This window comes from Corella eumyota, chromosome 6, assembly GCF_963082875.1.
Source record: "Corella eumyota chromosome 6, kaCorEumy4.1, whole genome shotgun sequence".
In the NCBI taxonomy this organism is placed as follows: domain Eukaryota; kingdom Metazoa; phylum Chordata; class Ascidiacea; order Phlebobranchia; family Corellidae; genus Corella; species Corella eumyota.
Window position 1 is genome coordinate 15,271,494 of NC_137495.1, and position 16,790 is coordinate 15,288,283.

A 16,790-nucleotide genomic window follows, 5' to 3' on the forward strand; every position below is an offset into this window, starting at 1 on the left:
TAACAACTTAACATAGCTAAAATTGTTTAAAAGAGGGCTTTTAACTTTTAACTGTTTTTAATTTAAATATTGTATATATTTTTTTAAGTTAAAGTTAAACACTTAATAAATTATTTAAAAGAACTATAAGCTGGCCTATAAGATAGGCTACAGTTACCAAAAATTTTGAACACAATTACTTTTTGAAACAAAGTTTGTTTCTGAAACAATTTTCGAAACAAAATTTGTTTCTCGAAACGAATTTTGTTTCACGAAATAATTTTCGAAACGATATTTTTTTTGAAACAAAATTTGTTTCTGGAAACGAATTTCGTTTCCAAAATTGTTTCGAGAAACAAAATTTGTTTTAAAAAGTAAACTGTGTTTTAAATTTCAAAATTGTTTTTAGAAATAATTTTGTTTTATACAAACCAAAACGGATTTTATTACTTAGTAATCATTTTTGACAATTTAAATGAAATTATTATAACATGAATGTAGATGTGCGAAATCACGCGGCAAAAAAACAAGCAGGCTTTATTATTACGATCTTATGTAAAAAAATAAAAAAAGAGAGTCAAAACCAAATAAGGGTTAGTTTATCTAACACTTTTTTACTCTCTTTCGAATAATATATACAACTAAGGCATACAAAAAGTAATAAAGTCAATTTAATTTAATCGGAATCAAAATAAATTTGATTAAAAATTATTTTAAAATTGCGCCCCCTAACGTTTAGGAACAAGTTTTGTGAATTTTTTTTGCGATGCATACTAATTACCAACTGACAGACTGACCAACGACAGAGCGATTATGAACTATTTTTTTAATAATTGCTAAGAATTATTTCAGTTTTTGGTAATAAATTAGGTTATTATTTATAGTTGACTGAACTAATATAATCAAAAATGAATAAGGAAACGAATTTTGGAAGGTAATGTTTTTTATTTTCTTTTTGTTTTGACTACTCTTACTGTCTGACTGTTTTATAAGGCACGATTTGTACCATCTTACTAGTCCATCGAGTCCTATATAACTCAGAATTTTATTGTATTGTGCAATTTTAAGTGCTAAAACTCTGTTTGTCATTAAACTTTATTTTTATTAATTTATTTTTTAACTGATTGACTGAATTGGATGTAAATGTTACAGGCATTATAAGTGATTGCCAGTCGATCCATACCCCGGTTTATGTCACCAAAGCGGTCTGTACTCGAAACAACGGCAATTTTTTTTTTGCGGTGATTTTTTGCCTTTTGGACCGCTACGCAAACCTTTGTATCAACGGGCGATCCAAACTCGGTCTTTTTTACGTTATTTGTAAATATGATATGTTGCTAGTTATAATCTATTTCTATTTTTTACCGAATAAATGTTGGATATATGCTTTAGTAAATGTGTTTTTCAACGTTTCTAGTGATAAATTATTGTGTTGTTGACATCTTTTTTGTCAGCTGCTTTTAACCATTATTGCAACCAAGACGTAAGATAAGGGTAATAGCTTTGACGTGTAATCGGAATTTTTATCAGTTGACCTTATTCATTTTAAATTATTGTCACGGTGATTAGCTTTTATAACATACCAGCGAACACTTTTTGTTACATAAAAAAAAACTTCGTGTATTAATAGTCTTGTTTTAAGCATAAATACATAATTTCAAAGTAAAACTTTTTACAATTCATAAACATAACAAAAAACAAATAACACAATATATTTTAATAACAAGATTTCCTTTTAATCATTATTTTTTTGTAGATTAAAATGGTGTAAGCATACTTATTGGCCATACGCCAAATTCTGTGGCCTGACTTTTTGGTACACTTGTTCACTTAAATTGTATTAAAATTTATTAACAATACTAAGTACGACATATATAAGTACTTATCGCACATTTCTACTAAGATAAAACACTTTAAATAAACCGATTCGGCATGTATATGCGCCTGAATTATATAAAGGGTGACGCAATGCAAGTACGAATGGACTTGAACCCGAGTACAGATCGCCTTGTGCGCATCGACCTGAGTACGGATCAAAATATATACCGATATATTTTAATGTTTGTTATCGATAATTTTAATGAAACAGTGTTATTTATTTTTTAGAAAGACACATTCAAGAAAAACATTTTTTTCAAGGTTCGATAAATATGAGAACAATATTAAGACATTCGTTAATATTAAAATTATTTGTAATGTTTTATCAAAATGTCAATTTGTACAAGTATGCATTTTTGTTTCAGAGGTATTTCTTCAAGTGATTCGAATACTGATAATGAACAAAAATTTATCCAGTTAGTCACAATTTATTTATTTGCCAATAATTGCATTAATTTATGGCTGTTCTTACTAAAATTTAGATACTTGACTGTAATATTTTTTTAGTTGTTCTAATTAATATTTAATACCGACTGCACTTAAGTCAAAATCTATATTAAAAAGCCTATTACAGCATGATAACTTTTTTTGTGCATGCTTACCTTACAAAAAAAAAATTATTTGCAATAACTTAAATATAAACTTGGGTTGTTTACAAAGTTATATATATATCTACTTTTTAGTTATTCTTTTGTGTTATCTTATTTTTGTAAAGTAGATACATTGTTTTCACCAGGCATAAAAAACTAAAACATAAAAATCAATGTTGGAAATCTTCATCAAAAAGTGAAAGCTCTGTACATGATTCTGCAAGGGAAATGTAATAGTAATTACTAAATTTTCTAAAAACACCCAAATAAGCATATTGCTGTTTGAGAATGGAGTATATATACATTGATTAATATATAATTATTTTCAATATAAAAAATTTATTTGTTGTGTTTTTAAGACAAAAGAAGAATTTACAAAAAATAAACTTAGCTTTTTGAATCTACTAGGTACCAATACAAGAAACGAAGAAAAAAAAAGCGCTTTTCTCATACTTTAGTCAGTAAAAAAAGATCTTCTGTTAGGTGAGTTAAACGATGATATATTTAAAAAGTAAAAAATGAAATTAATAATAATCGTGGTGTTTTAGGTCATCATCAAGCAGTTCCAGTAGTGATACTGAGTCTTCGTTGCGGTTTGTTGAAAAATAATTTTTATTTTTTTGAATTATATTAATACTTAGTTTGTTCTAAATAAGTTTTGTTACAAAAAAAGGTTATTTATTGGTAAACTAAGTGAAAAAAATTGAACTATTTTATAATTTAACTACATATCCCACTATGTTCAGTAAAGTAACATTTTTTTCCAGGGATATGTTTTGTTAAATATTTTTTATGTTTAAAATATTCTTCTTTTAATGATAAAAGGCATTTTATTTCCATGTATTTTTTTCTTAAAAAACTGTTATATAGTAGGGTAACTGTCTTTTTAATAATGGGGTTTTGTTATATTGGTTATTATCATAAAGTACACACAATTACAACTACTTCTAGATATTAAAAATTGGAAAGACAGGATTTTTTTAATTTTTAGTGAGAGAGAGCTGCTTGATGTTTAAAAACCACTGATATAGCCTATTTAAACTTTTTGTAGAAGTGTTTTGTGATACATTTTAATACTAAAATATAAAACACATAAAATTTTTTTTTAAACTAGATTTAAAACTGCAACTAGAAAAATAAGGGAATGTCCTCACTGTGGGCAAAATTTTGTTAATGGGACTGACTCATCATCGAAAAAAACACAAAGATATTGATAAAAAAGATTTTATGTATGATTCGTTTGCTAAACGCAATAGAGTTGGTTTTTACAAAAATTATACTGGTAATATATGTTGCATTTGTAAAGTTGCAGTACTGGGAATTAAAAGTCATGTTCTTAACAAACATAAAAACATTAAAAAGGGGTCTGAAAAATTCAAAAATGTTGTTGCTCAAGCAAAATAAACATTAACCTTCAAAATGTTTTGGAAAACTATAAAACAACACTTTTAACTATGGGAAGTGGACATAGAAATGCCGGTAGTAAATCTCAAGTCCAAACATACATACGTCAAATATATACCCTACTATCGAGTCTGGACGACTTAAAACGACCACAAAAATTTTATAAGACTCTACATGTAAAAGTATGCAAGGATGGCCGAGATTCTACCAGATACTCTTATCTAGCAACGTTAAAAAATTTTATTTATTTTTTGGATATTGAGTATGAAGAATTGTTTCGTGAATATTCTGTTTCCAAACTTTTAAAACTTGTTAAGGAATGGCTTCAGCGACAACGACCAAAAAAAGAAAAAGGGGAAAAATTAGTTAAAGATAGATCTCGTCGAGCACTTGCTGAATGTGCTTTTCCTGGAAAAGTTGTTATAAAATATATAAAAGCTCAAGAATTGTTTCTAAATTCTTTAAGAAATAAAAAATGTGGATCCCTTAATTGTCAAGAAATTAAAAAACTGTGTGGGGACATTTTTGTTAGAATTATTTGCTCACAAGGCTGTAGATCAAGTGTTTTCACAGGAATGTTGTTATCGGAAATTAAAGATTGTGAAGAAACAAGTAGTGGAAACTTTTCTGTGTTAGTAAGTGATCAAAAAGAAAGAAAACGTCATGCATGTATAGTATTTAAACACAAAGAATATAAGGATGCTATTGCTGTTTCTGATCATATTTGGGCCTACTTGCAAAATTGCAACAAAATTCCTCTCGTTAATAGAGCATTTCCTTCATTTTTTGGCAATAACACTGGTGAGAAAATGACTGCATCCCAATTTAATAGTATTTACAAAAAGGTCACTGAAAATTATTTTGGAAAGGGAATCAATGTAACAGAAACTAGAAAGTTAATAACAAGAGAAGTGGGTGGTAAATCGAAGGTAATACAAAGAGCAGTGGCAAGAGCTGAAGGTCATTCTGTCGAGGTACAAGATAAATTTTATGACATAACAAGCCCAGGCCAAATTGTAGAAAATGCCAGAGTATATTTAGAAAAAATAGCTGAAGGTAAAGAACCACTTCTAAGATTATTTATAGCCTAATCTCTTAATAGTAAAGTTAAGGATTGTAAGTTGTCGTTTTTTTTTTGTTTAAACGATGTGCTTTATACAAATTTCTAAATCTTTTTTGCGTGTTTTTTTTTTTAAAAAACTGTTTTCATTCATTTTGTACTTTATTAGTAAAAGATGTGATTTTAAGCTTTTAATATCTTTTAACAGAACAAAATCAACATAAAATTAAATTATTGTTTAAAATTATAAAAAAGCCTTTTATAATCAATAGGGCTAATTTATATTATGCTAATTTTTTAATTTAAATATTTATAAGTTATTAAAAATGGTTAATAATTATTATTTTATAAAAATAAGAGTAGTCCTACCTTGTTTAGTTGCAATTTAAGGTGAATGCACTGTATATATAATATTTATTAAAAATAAAATAAATTATTTTTATTGCAGAAGAAACAACAACTGTTGGTTATAACTTGAATAAAGTAAGAGTGGATTCAAATAACATATTGTATGACAATACTAGCAATAACTCAGAGGAGTACTGTGGTTCAACTACACCACCAGCAACAGGTTTGTGTTACTAACTGAGTAAAAATAGCAGTATGATTAAAATAATATAACAATAATTTCTGGTAAAAAAATACCACAAAAAAGCCAATTAACTAAAGCAGCAGCATTACTATTATTAACCTTAAAAAATTACCATAAACAGTTATACTTTTATATATTCTGTAGAATTATTTGAGAAAATGGAAAAACAAAACGAAATTACGAAAATTGATAATCCGTACAATCCTCTATCTGGTAAGTGTATTTTTGTTGTTGTTTATGCCTTATTCAAACATTAAACAAATTTTGTCAACTGTATGAAAACTGTATATATGACAAAGATAGGCGTTTTATTTTTTCATAGCGTAATGTTTTGTAAAGTTTAGCTGGTCTATTTTAATTTGATATGACAGATTATGGCCTACTTGGTTAATTTACAAGAATAGTTAAACCAGAAATTGAATAATAACTTGTGTACCAGAGACAGTTTATTGTCATGAATTAATACACAGAATAAAATAAAGATTTAAAATCATTTTTTTATACGATTATGAAAAATGTTACAAAAATTAAGGAAGTTAAGTTTGAAAAATGTAGTTTATCTGTGAAGTGTTTATAATTTAAATTAATTAAAATTGTTAATTATGTCTGCTTTTTGGTGCACATTTTACAAATATATGATATCCAACTAGGTATTTTAAACCTTTAAACTAGAGTTGTAAATATCTATTTTTATAGTTTTTTACATTCTATTTTGATTTTCATTTTTTTGGGTATGTGCAGTGGTTGGTTGATTGGTTGACTCCTATTAAAGTTAAGTATTAAATTACAGAAAATAAATGGTAATGTAAATTTATTGAAGGTCAAGGAGACATGTTACATGTCTGAGGGTGCATGCACCCCCATTTATAATTTTGCTGTGTATGTCGCACCTGTAAGTTATTTGCAAAATGCTGCATTTTTGGCGTTAAATTGATAGTTATATATGCAAACTAAAAAATTTCGCGATAATTAATGCTTGAAATGTCAGCAAGTTTCTTTGAAATGTCGCTAAGAAAACAGCTTTTTCTGTTGTGGAATTGTCGCCATGTTGTGGAATGTCTAAAACTGTCATTTGTATCGCAGTCAATGGACATGAATATATTATATCTGTTTTTTTACTATAAGAAATAAATTAATTTTAATACTCAAAGAAATAATAACTTAGTCAATATTAATATACTGCTGTAGAATAAAAAGCATTTTAATATTTACTACCTATGTGATTTGTTTACAGTTAGTTTAACCTGTTAAAGTTTAAATAATAAATTTAGATGCTACTATATTATAACAAAGTCATTTTAAAAAAATGATATTTTTTTTGTGTTTAAATTGCACATTACTTTTTATGGTTGTAAATTTTGTTATTTTAATTGCATAGATACCTCTAAACGCTTTATAAGAGTCAAATTCATCGATGACGACTTGGAACTGGATGTTTATCGCCCTTGTGACGTAAAAATAGATGGAAGTAAACTTGCAGATTTCCACAATATTAAAGTAGAGGTCAAACTTTTTGTAAGGTGGCCTCATGACCGAAGATTTTATGATGCTTGTCTTATAACTAAATGTAAGTTCACTAATAATTTTTTTAAAATATATATATTAAAATATATACCTGTGATTAAATTTGTAAAATTGATTAAATTTGTAAAATTAAATTTGTAAAAATTTAAATTTGTTTGTAAATTTTGTTATAGATTCTCCTACAAAAAGATTTTCAGATAGCGAGATTTATTCGCCAAAGAAAAAAAGAAAACTTTTTTAAGTTATTAAAAAAAAAAATTAATCGTCTGTATTAAAAATAAAACTAAATTATGATCTAAAATTTGCAATGTATAAGTAAGTCAATGGAGGTAATTATTGGATGTTTTTGATAAAATTGGCCATCACTTTTTTGTTTTAATTTTTAAGTCAAATATTTTGTTCAATTATTACCCCTGCAAATGGGGTGATTAATGGACACCCTGGAGGAAATTAATGGACGCTTTTTTGTAGAACATAAAATAGATATGTAGAAAGGAAAATTTCATTTACGACGTGAAATACCTATACTCATTACAATTTTCATAAGGCCATATTCATTTTTTATGGGTCTGTAACGTTTTTTTTGTAATAAATGCATGGGTGGAACATATTTTTAATATGGAAAACTGCTCATGGGAGACTAAACTTATTTTTTTAAAGTTATAAACTACAAATAATCTCCACTTATTATGTTTTTAATGTTCATGTTTTCCTAACATTCGCGGGTTTTACATATGCTTTATCTGTCAACTTTTTATACTAAAAAAAAACTAACATATAATTTTTCTATTCATTCACATGGATTTCTCTTTTGATGCTTTTATTTTTGTAAAAAAGTAAGTTTCTTAAAGCTCTTTCGTGATGATTTTTTGTCTTAGATAATTGATTTTGTAAATATTGTTACAAATACTTTCTTGGCATTTTTAAATTAAGAGTTTTATAACAGTTGTTCCTTTGTTTTTTTTAAAACCCTTGAGTGTTGTTAATGTTAATTAGTGTTTTTGTAATAACTGTTATTTTAAGGTACTGTAGGATTAGTTTGCATTGTAAAAAAAACAAAAAAATTTTCATAAAATGCATCCAATAATTTCCCCCATTCACCATAATAGTGTGGAGGTAATATTTGGAGGCATATTGTTAAAACTGTGATGCAAATATAAATGTGACATTGAGCTTTATATGGTTAGGAATATTTTTAGTTTATATTGTCAATTCAATTATTCAGATATTTCGAAAAATTTAAATTTTTTTTTAATTTTTAAAACAACATAATTTTTTTCTGAAAATATAATTAAAAAAAATGCTAATCATTTAAGCCTTACTATTAAGATAATATAACCACAAAACCCTGAAAAAAAACGGGAATGGTGTCCACTAATTACCTCCCAATTTTAACTGTCCATTTATTACCTCTATTGACTATACATATATTTTATTATAAATAGTTGTTTAACTAACTGCTTTTAACCATTATCATAAATAAATTTATCATAATCATTTTAAATATAAAAATGTTAATAATGTGTACTTTCTGGTTTTTAAAATTTCTCATTACCTTTATTTTGGTTAAAAATTGGCCTTAAAAAAAACAATTTAATTTTTTTCAAAAACTTTAAAATTAACAATAATTGCAAACTGTTGTTTTTTATTTACTTTCTTTAATGTGCTTAATAATTAGGAACATGATGATTCTAAAAATAAGTATTTTAAAAGGTTAAGAGCAATAATAAATGAATACAAAAATTAGCATTTATAAATAACAACTATATATAAAATGCCACAAAAAACAGGTAATCAAAATAATTTAACCATAATAAGTTAAAAATGTATTTCCATTAAGTTCACAGTATATACATTTTTTTATTTAACTTTAATTCTTTACATATTATTTTATCAAAATTTTATAAAAATTTAATTTTAAAATGTTTTCTATAAAATCATATAAAAAAATAAACATTATTTAGGCTTTATTACTTACCACTGTATATAAATTTAAAAAAAATACTTTAAAGTTTTTAAACTACAATAAAAATATAATTTTAAATCAAGTTTGAAAAAAATTGAAAATCGGAAAAAAATTTACTCTTCGTACCACCTAGAGAATTTCGAAACAATTTTTTCATTTCGAAACATTATTTATTTTTCGAAACGAAATTCGTTTCGGCGAAACAAAATTTGTTTCGGCGAAACGATTTTCGAAACGAAATTTTCGTTTCCCAGCCAATTCAAATGGAGTTACCATGCCCTGCTGAGCCAGAACTTAATCAGCAGCTTATTTACCGGGCAATTATAATCTATAATATCCCAAACTGCCACAGGCAACTCGAGACTGGGTCGGAGTAACTTGTGTTATTCTATGTTTAAGTCGCGCATTTGACTTTCCCACATCGAGGATAAAGATATATACAAAAAAATAATAATAATATCCCAAACTGCTAAAGTTAACTCGAGACTGTTTTTTTAGTTTTCGAAAAAGGCATTATCTGAAAATTTTGACATAAATTGAAGGTTGGCAGCATGGTGTAGTGGTCAAAACCCTTGTCTTTACTACATAAGTTCCGTTGTTCGATCCCCACTGCTTTCATGCTGTAGAGCCCTTAAGTAAGGCACTATAAACGATATTAACTTCTGCTGAGCCAACACTTAATCAGCAGCTTAATTATTGAGAAATTAATATATCCCAAACTGTCAACTTGGTCGGGGTAACTGATGTTACTCTATGTTTAGGTTGTGCATTCGACCTTCCCACGTTAAAGATAAATAAGTACAATAAAACAGTTTTATTTTCAGAGAAGGGATGGGGTGTAAGGGGGTTAATATAAATGTTCCATTATGTATAAATTGGCAGTATTATTAATATAACAAAAATTTTGTAGATTTGTATTTAGAAATATTCCATTTTTTGGGGGTTTAATTTTAAATCAACTTTTTTTAGGTGTACGAACAAGATTTTTTTTTTAAGTTTTTTTATTCGACATACAGTACAACACAGGAAAGAATAGCGTAGCACGTAGTAGTACATATCAAAAAACAAATATTAAAAATTTTAAATAGCTAAATACAAACATAAACATAGTTTAAGGCAAAGTTGACCATTTTGTAAAAAATTTTTCCATTTTTTTAAATTTTTTATAACGATACAAATCACAATCTCTTAAGTTGGTTACAAAAAAAATAAGTTCCCTAATTGTTGGTGTCCGTTCAGCATATTTACAAATATAAACAATATATCTAGAGCATAATAATAATAAATTAATTAACGAATGAGAGTGATCATGCGAGACCACTCCAAACAAACGTTCGCTGTTAGAAATAATTAAAGGAAGTCTTAATGTGGCCGCAATCCAGGATATGGCATCTTCCCAGAACACGTTGGTTACTGGGCATTTACAAAAAATATGGTAAATGGTCTCACTTTCGGCTTTACAAAAGGAACATACAGGCGTGGTCTTCACCCCAAACGCAAAGAGAGCATCGTTAGTAACTATGGCCCTAAGGTTTAATTTAATTTGAAAAGATCGCAATCTAGTCGTCAAACTTGTGTCCGCAGTTAGTTTATAGACTGATTTCCATACGTGTTCGTTTAAACTCGGGTCGTTAATAGTAGATTGCCATTTTAATTTTTGTTTAATCGGAGTTTTTGTATTATTTAATTGGTAATTGTAAATAGACTTAACTGTACCGCCGTATGTTTTAAGAAAAAGTAAAATATCATCTATGTATTTTAAACCTGAGCGCGTGTTATTGTTAAAATAAGAGTCGTCAACATATGGTAGCTTGGATTTTAGTTTTATATAAAAAATGTAATCGTCATTTGTATTTCCAATGTTATATTTTGAAACTAGGTCGCTAAATTCAATGTGTTCGCCATTGTTTGTATATAGTTGTGAGAGGTCGGTCAATCCACGTTGTAGCCAGTTGGGGTTAAAGAGATATTTTCCTCGATATTTAGTGGTCTTATTAAGAAATATTGGTTCGGCGACATCGTCAGGTGGTAACATTATTTTTAATAGTTGTGCTGTTGTTCGTAAGTTACGAAGCGGTAAAATCCTCGTTATGTCTTTATGGTTGTAAATCAGTTTGGAACACATCACATTCGCAATTGTTTGCAGGTTTCCTGACGCACTTTCTATGTTTTTCCATTGAGACTTAAAGTTCTTATCAAAGAGTTTTGCTGCCCAACGTGTGTATAAGGCTAAGATGTAACTTTCTATATCAATCATATTAATTCTTCCCTCTTTATAATGAAGATGTAGTGTTTCGCGTTTCACACGTTCCCATTTGGAACCCCAAATAAAAACAAACAATTTTCTTTTTAATTTTGCCAAAAAAGCCTTTGGTGGCAACACTGGTACAACGCTAAGTTTATATATTAAAGTAGGTATAACTAGGCTTTTGATTATCGTTGTTTTTCCGATTAAAGTAAGGCCCCGAGAGGACCAGATTTGGAGTATGTTTGCAATTTTGTTAAGTGTTTCGCTAAAGTTTAAGTTGAAGAATTGTTTATCACTAATGTATTTGGAAATCGGTATGCAAACGCCCAAATATTTAATGTTCTCCGACGGCCATTGAAGGCCAGCGGAGGCGAAGGGATGATCTTGGTTATTTCTACTTGCGCCAATATAAAAGGCTTGGCATTTTTCTATGTTCATCTTACACCCGGAGATGTCCCCGAAAAGATTTACAGTTTCAAAGACTTTATCAAATTCATCCGAGTCACCGTTGAGAAACACCAAAGTGTCATCAGCTAAGAGCGATACTTTAAGCCTGTCTTCATTTATTTTAATACCTTGAATAGATTTGTTTATTCGTATTGCCGTTGCCAGACATTCTATGCAAAGAACAAACAGCGTTGGTGATAACGGATCGCCCTGGCGCACCCCCCTCTGTATAGAAAAATAGCTGGATAGAAAATTATTATTGATAACTGAGCATTTAGGCCATCTATAAAATGTACTTAACCATGATAGTACATATGGGCCAAATCCAAATTGTATTAGAACCTCTTTCATGAAGACCCAGTCTAAGGTATCAAAAGCTTTATATATATCTAGGGCAATAATCGCCCCAGGAAGATTTAAATTATCCACATAATCAATAACATTGAATATAAGTCTTAAATTTTCCCCTATATATCTGCCCGGTATAAACCCAGTCTGGTCTCGAGAGACTAGATCATCGATGTGCTGTTTAATTCTAGAGTTAATTAATTTAGCTAGTATTTTATAGTCTGCATTTAGTAGGGTTATAGGTCTATAGTTTATGGCAAAAAGAGTATCTTTGTTCGGTTTAGCTATTAAGGTAACCACACCTTGGCATTGAGATTCACTTAAAGTGCCGGTGGCCTGCGAATATTTATAACATTTAAGTAATGGGTCCTGCAACTCTGACCAAAATTTTGAATAAAATTCAATAGGAAACCCATCAGGGCCAGGAGATTTGTTTGTTTTCATACTTTTCATGCTTTTATGGCACTCATTTTTACTTATAAGAGACTCGGTTGCAGTTCTTTGGGGCTCTGATAGCTTCGGCAGGTTAAGGTTTGTTAGAAAGTGTCGGATTTTATCCAACGGATATATATCTTTTTTCCGAGCAAACAAGTTTTTATAAAATATCGAGAGCTCTTTTAAAATAGAATGTTGGTCCGTCAAAATGGAATTTTGAACTTTTAATCGGTTAATAGTTTTTTTATCTCCGTGGCGCTTTTCTAAATTTAAAAAATATTTCGTGTTCTTTTCACCTTCTTCCGCCCACTTTGCTCTAGACCGAACAATCGCGGCCTTTGTACGATTCATTGCTAGATTGTTAATTTTTTGTTTACAATTGTTAATTAGGCGCCATTGATTTTCGTTTTTTAAGGTTCCATCGTTAAGAAAGGAATTTTCCAGTTTAATTAATTCCGCTTCAAGGCGAATTTCCTGTTTAATAAATTGTTTACTTTTATATGAGGAATATGCGATAGACACACCTCGCAGTACGCATTTCAGGGCATCCCATCTAATATGTGGCGTTGTATCGAGTTCCTGATTTTGTTTAAGATAGTTTTGAATTTCCTTTTTAATTAGGTTTATGTAATTTTCGTCTTCCAACAAGGATATATTAAGTTTCCAATACCCTTTACCCCGCGGTGTTGGGTCAAGCAACAGCGTTAATTTTACTATTTTATGATCTGATCTGACACTAGGTATGATATTAGCTTTAAGCGTTTTGTTTATTAAATTTGAAGAGGTTAGAAAGAAATCTATTCGACTTGCGACTTTGGGGTTATTTTGAATACGAGAAAAATTTAATAAATTGGGATGTTTTACTCTAAATATGTCATTAAGATTATATATTTGCATCAGCGAAATAAGTTTAGCACGCGCTTGTTTGTTTGAGTGGGCTAAAGCGCCACCACGTTTATCCAGGTCGTTATTTAGTGTTAGGTTGAAATCTCCCGCAATTATCATATCATAACATGTTAGTTTATCAATATTCGAAAATAAATTTGCAAAAAAATTTGGCTCGTCACTGTTTGGAGCATATATGCTAGCCAAGGTCAATCGTTCGTCATTAATTTTAATGTTTAGAATAATAAATCTACCGTCCGTATCCTTGATAACGTCATATATTTTATAATTTATAGTCCTAGACAAACAGATCGCAACGCCCTTGCTCCTACTTGTGCCGTGCGACCATTCTATTTCGCCCCCAAATTCCATTTGCCATAGTTTTTGATCTTGCATAGTACAGTGAGTTTCTTGCAAACAAGCGATATGGATTTTTTTATGTTTCAGAAAATTAAATACCGTTTTTCTTTTAAGTTTATCTTGGAGACCGGCCACATTATACGATACAATTGTTAAAACCATACTTATATATAAAAAAAAATCAATAAATAAACCTATAATACAATCATGTTTTACTACCTTCTATTTTCCCGGCATCCGTATCCCTTTCAAACGTCATTCCACAGGGACATGTGTACGGCTTCTCCGAAGTGACGGTTACGGAGTAAATCTTGCCGCATTCACAATGTATGGTTTTTCCTGCACAGATGTTATTAGTGCAGGCGCGACTTCTTGACTTCGGGGGCACAATGTTCATGTTGTTGCATGTATCAGATGCACATCTAAATGATCGCTTGTCACAGGTTACACAATCGTAAACCTGCTCATCGTTCACAGCTTCTCTTGAGTACTGCCTGCAGCAAGGGAGTTTTCTCATTGTACGATTGCATCTTACACATCCTATGATAGTTTTTTTAATTGGGACCAAAAACCTTTCGTCGTCCGCGCAACACGCAGTCACTACATCATAATTCAAGTTGCAATTCCAGCAATGGAACTTATCGTTGGACTCCAGTATCCACGCCTCTCTTTTGCAACCAGGGCAATCCACATTTATTTTGTTTTCGCTTAGGCTCAAAGCCTTGGGCCTTTTTCCTGTTTGAGGGGAGATGGTATCACGCCTACGTTTGTAGGTTACCTGTGTAAAAGTGTCGTCTGCTTCGTTATCAGTGATGTTTATGTCAGTCTCGCACTCGTTCGGTTGTGATTCCTTATCGGCTACTATTTTATCTTTATTATTGCCGTCTGTAGAGTCTCGAGATAAAACTGATACGGACTGGCTTGCGCTTAATTTAGGGAACTCTCCTAACTTTTTAGGGCAATTAGCGAATTTGTGTCCTTTTTCGTTGCAATTTTTACAAGTAAAAATTTGATTTTCATATGCCACAAACATCTCGTACCCCTCTATTTCGATATAGCTCGGAATTGTATCTGGTTTTAAATCTTCTTTGTTCATCAGAATTGTACGAACTCCAGTTATAAGGTTTTTGCTGTCTTTACGAAAATAAACTTTGTGGACTTCCCCGAATCTTTCCGAGAATACTTCTTGGATTTTTTCGTTACTTAGCGGGATTGGCACCCATCCTAATGTAACTTTTATTTTGTCTGTATTGTAAAGTTTTATTCTGTATATGCTGGCGTTGCATTTTTCGTTCAAATCTTCCGCTAAATCCACCACTAGTTTTCTTGTTTTGCAAGTTACATCTACCAAATTCCCTTTTCTTATCGAAATTCCAACAAAGTTTTCTAGCGAGATGCTACTTTCTATCAAATAGTTTAGAAGGTCTTCCCTTGTGGTTCTTTTGACTGTTCTAAAGCTTAGACAGTTGGGCCTTTCTTGCCCATTGCTTGTCTCTTTTGCTAAGGCTTTAGCGTAGCTCATAACCATTTTTACTGTAAACCAAAACACGACCGCACGCGACGCGTCCAATCGTGGTATGTGTGTACGAACAAGATTGTGGGTTTTGGTCGTTAGTCAAGCAATAGCCTGCCCTCTAGCGGCGGGAACTCTTTACTTTTCTCCGCCTTATGCTTTTATTTCGCTCTTTGGAGCTTATTTATTCGGTAAATAGTTTCATATTTTTTTAAGAGAACAGTTACCCCGACCCAGTTTTGAGATGACTTTATTGTAATCAAATTTTATTTAAAACACAGCGGAAATGTGGTTCGGAGTTTTGTTCACTGTTTTGGTTGAGTTCTTTCCTGCCCAGTCACGCGCGACAGCGATCGCTATGTTTATTTTTGTGATCAATAATATTGGAGGGAATGCCCCTCTTATAGTACCACCTATGATCAAAGTTTTAGGTTTCAGGGAAGCACTGTACATCGTTTACCAAGGATTTTACTTGGCTAGTAAGTTTTTTTTCTGATAATTGTTTATCCTCGATGTGGGAAGGTCAACTTTACGACCTAAACATGGAGGTATATTTGTTACCCTGACCCAGTCTCGAGTTGTGGCAGTTTGGGATATTATAAATTATAATGCCTGATAATTATGCTGCTGATTGAGTGCTGGCTTAGTAGGAGTTTATATCACCTTACTCAATAAAGTTACAGCTTGAGAGCAGTAGGAATCGAACCCAATACCTCATGCAGCAAAGCCAAGTTTTTTTTTTAATAGTTTGATTTTTAAACCCTTTTTTTAGTTAGTTTTTACGAAAACCCTTTTTCTAATTTCAGGTTCTTTTTTCTTTTTGTTGACTCAAATTTCTCTTCTGCGTGGTTCACCGCACATGAGCATTGAAGCGAATAATTGTGAAGAAAGTGAAGCGATAGTTAATAAAACGAAACTTTAATTTGAAAAAAAAAGTTTTTAAATTATTTTGAACATTTATAAATTTAAAAAATTTTATCATGACAATATTTTAATTTTATTAAATGTTTATTAGTGAAATTTTTTTTATAATTTTTTTGCCAAAATTTTTTTAAAGTTATTTTTAATATTATACTAGTGAGTTATTTTAGTTCCTAAATTATTTGTTGCCATTCTTGCTGTTTTTATTTTCTAATTTATATCAACTAAACAGAAATTTAAATAATGTTAATTTTACAGTTTTTATTACTTTTAAGATTTTGTATTCCTTTACTTTATAATTACTCCATATTTTATGAGAAATTATTATTGTTTTATATTTCTGAAATATATTTTGTTTTTGTTACTTTTTTTAAAATTTTAGAAAACTATAAAATTGATATCATCTATTTTTTAAGATTATTTTTCGAAAATGCAAATTATTAATAGTGATGTGCCGATCAAAATGGTGATCGTAAATCGTCGATTTTTAAAGGTATTTTGCGATCACCCGATCAAGGTCCAAAATCGGCAGATCGGTAATTACGTCACATTTAATTTTACGTCACAAATAAACACGCACATGCCTTAACCACATAGATTCCATAAACTTTTACAGCGCTTTATTTCCGCGCTAGTAAAA

The 16,790-nt window shown here is 29.9% G+C and overlaps 2 protein-coding genes across 2 annotated transcripts in view; both read left to right on the forward strand.

Moving 5' to 3' along the window:
- Positions 1-16,151, forward strand: part of LOC145755969 (MFS-type efflux pump MSMEG_3705-like) — a 36,797-nt gene extending 20,646 nt beyond the window's left edge. The window contains exons 10-11 of the mRNA XM_082572180.1: positions 15,511-15,708; positions 16,036-16,151. Of these exons, the coding sequence (XP_082428306.1) occupies positions 15,511-15,708; positions 16,036-16,151 (314 nt within the window). The remainder of the gene's footprint in view (positions 1-15,510; positions 15,709-16,035) is intronic.
- On the forward strand, positions 3,902-7,454 carry LOC145755246 (uncharacterized). The gene is made up of 6 exons (XM_082571472.1): positions 3,902-4,936; positions 5,270-5,288; positions 5,360-5,482; positions 5,648-5,716; positions 6,882-7,070; positions 7,201-7,454. The coding sequence occupies exons 1-6, from the start codon at positions 3,902-3,904 to the stop codon at positions 7,266-7,268; spliced, it is 1,503 nt and encodes a 500-aa protein (XP_082427598.1). The 3' UTR covers positions 7,269-7,454.
- Positions 16,152-16,790: the final 639 nt, after the last annotated feature.